A 2,349-nucleotide genomic window follows, 5' to 3' on the forward strand; every position below is an offset into this window, starting at 1 on the left:
TCGCAGGGAGAGGGAAGGGTGTGCCCCTCAAGGGAGTGGTCCAAGGGATGCGAAAGAAGGAGAGAAACCCCGCCCACTTTGACCCTGATTCTAACACGCACCTTTTTTTGCGCGAACATCTTGATCCGGGAACGGATCACGTCGATGCCTCGCTCGTCCGAGGCGTTCAGCTCCAGCACCGCCGCTCCTGTGGAAATGGCCAGTGGGAGGACGAAAGAAAAGGGGAAGGCCGGCGTGAAGACCTTGCAAGGGCGAGAGTAGGGTAGGGAGAGCAAAGAGGACGCACCCAAATGCTCCTCGCCCAGCAACTCGCGGGACAGGCACACGATGGAGGAGGTTTTCCCAGTGCCCTGGAGAGGAGGGAGGGAAGCCGAGAGGATGTGAGAAGAAGAGGAGAAGGTCGTGATCCTAGCTACGAGACGCACCGGAGGGCCCGCAAGCAGCATGTGAGGCATGTTCCCGTCTTGAGCCACCACCTTCAGGCGGTCGATGGCTTCCGTGTTGCCTACCACCTGACGAGGGAGAGGACCAAAGCGTTTGTATCGTGTGTCCATGGACCAAGGAGGCACAATGAAATGCATGGAAAAATATAGTGCGAAAATTTCTATTTATCCCCGACATAGCCGCCCTGGAAGTCCACACGTGGCGATGCCATGATGCTTGGTATTGTGGCGGTCAAGCCGTGCGAGGCATGAGAGGCACAGGTGAAACCAAAGCTCTGCACAGTAATTCCCCCCCGACATACAAGCTCTCACTCACATCATTCAGTGTGACTGGACGATATTTTTCTACCCAGGGCAAGAGACCTGGAGGCGCGTCTTTCTCCCCCTGCACGTTGGGAAGGGTCCCTGAGGAGGCGGCAGCAGCTGTAGCCATTCTTCCGCTCTGAGGTATATTTTGAAAATTACGGACAAAAATTGAAGTCCCACAAAAAAGGAAAGATGCGAGAGCTAATTATCAGGGGTTCTTTGTTGATGGTGGCTGAGAAAAATGGTCTATATCGGTTGCCGTCATGAGGGTCTCCGCCCCCCGAGGCACAGAAAAGAAGTAACCCCTCTTGTTCTTCGAGATGGGTGAGACTACGCCCTGCGCCAGCCGCGTCCACAGACATTGAATTTTTTATCCAACACCCTGCACCAATGAGCATTCTTAATTACTGTCTGAGGTCGGACTGACCGTCGAAGGCGTCCAAAGAGTTTAAGTTGTTGTCTTTCTTTTGATTATTTTCCCCTACGCCGGGCCTCGCCGAGAAGAGGAAGCGGCAGGGGCGAGGCGGGAAGTGGTGAAGGTCGTGTTTGGACGCAAATAAACATGAAATCACGCTCCCTCGTCCACTACTCAATGGTGTTGTCATAGCTCTTTAAGTTTAAAGCTCAGAGAACTGGGAAGCACGTGACTGAGTCGCGCGTCGAGCGGTTGTGGTGCTGAACGCCGCGGATGTGAAGGAACAGAGAAGCAGTTCCTGAGCGACAAGCGGCGAATGCCTACACCCCAACGTTCCCTTGCCCCTTTTTAGTTGCCAAGCCTGTCGCGAGGCTATAATGAGTCAAAAACTTGAGGAGTCTTCAGATATTTGCGTGAAACGCTAGTCTTGACCCCTTGTCCGGACGAAAGAGAGAGCGACACTCACTTGCTTGCCTTACCTTCATCTTGTTGCGCGCCATCCTCGAACTTTACGTGCTTTGTTGTGATTTAATTGAAAAAGCGCATGTATACAAGCGGGAAGAAGTGACAACGACAAGATATTTCGGACTGTGCATTCTTTTTCTCCGAAAGCGCTAAGAAAGGCTTCAATTTCCGTTTTCTTGTGCCTACCTCTTACCTCCCTGCTTCCCTCCCATGTTACTCCTTTTCCCTCTCGAGCACAGGCGTGAATCGTCGCCCCTTTCCTCTTCCATCCCACTTTTCTTCACAGAAGAGAGAGCATTTCGAGGATGGGGAGGCTTGAGAGAGTGACGCTGGAGAACTTCAAAAGTTATCCGGGGACGCAGGTGAGCCATCGGGCGAGGCGATGGAAGGGGAGGGCAGAAAGCTGGCTTGCGAAGGCGCAGGAGTGGCATAGACCATGACATAAAATAGGCTCTTCCATTTTTGCCAACCTCTTGCTTGCATACCGTCCATTACCGCCCGCTGAGTCAGGTGATTGGTCCCTTCCGAGACTTCACCGCCATCATTGGCCCCAACGGCAGCGGAAAGTCCAACCTGATGGACGCCATCTCCTTCGTCCTCGGCGTGCAGAGCCGGTATGTCGATAGACTGAAATGGAATCGGGACATGCAGGGAGGAATGGTCGCCCATTGTGGAGGGACCTCTCACGTGGCCGCTCCCCTCCCCCCGTCCCCCCTTCCC

General features: G+C 53.9%; 1 protein-coding gene across 1 annotated transcript in view; it reads left to right on the forward strand.

Annotated features, from left to right (window-relative positions):
* The first annotated feature begins 1,930 nt into the window (after positions 1-1,930).
* NGA_0391520 (trypsin family) overlaps positions 1,931-2,349 on the forward strand; it is a 5,105-nt gene continuing 4,686 nt past the window's right edge. The window contains exon 1 of the mRNA XM_005855135.1: positions 1,931-1,991. Within this exon, the coding sequence (XP_005855197.1) occupies positions 1,935-1,991 (57 nt within the window). The 5' untranslated portion in view covers positions 1,931-1,934. The remainder of the gene's footprint in view (positions 1,992-2,349) is intronic.

This window comes from Nannochloropsis gaditana (genome assembly GCF_000240725.1).
Source record: "Nannochloropsis gaditana CCMP526 unplaced genomic scaffold scaffold281, whole genome shotgun sequence".
NCBI classification, from domain to species: domain Eukaryota; class Eustigmatophyceae; order Eustigmatales; family Monodopsidaceae; genus Microchloropsis; species Microchloropsis gaditana.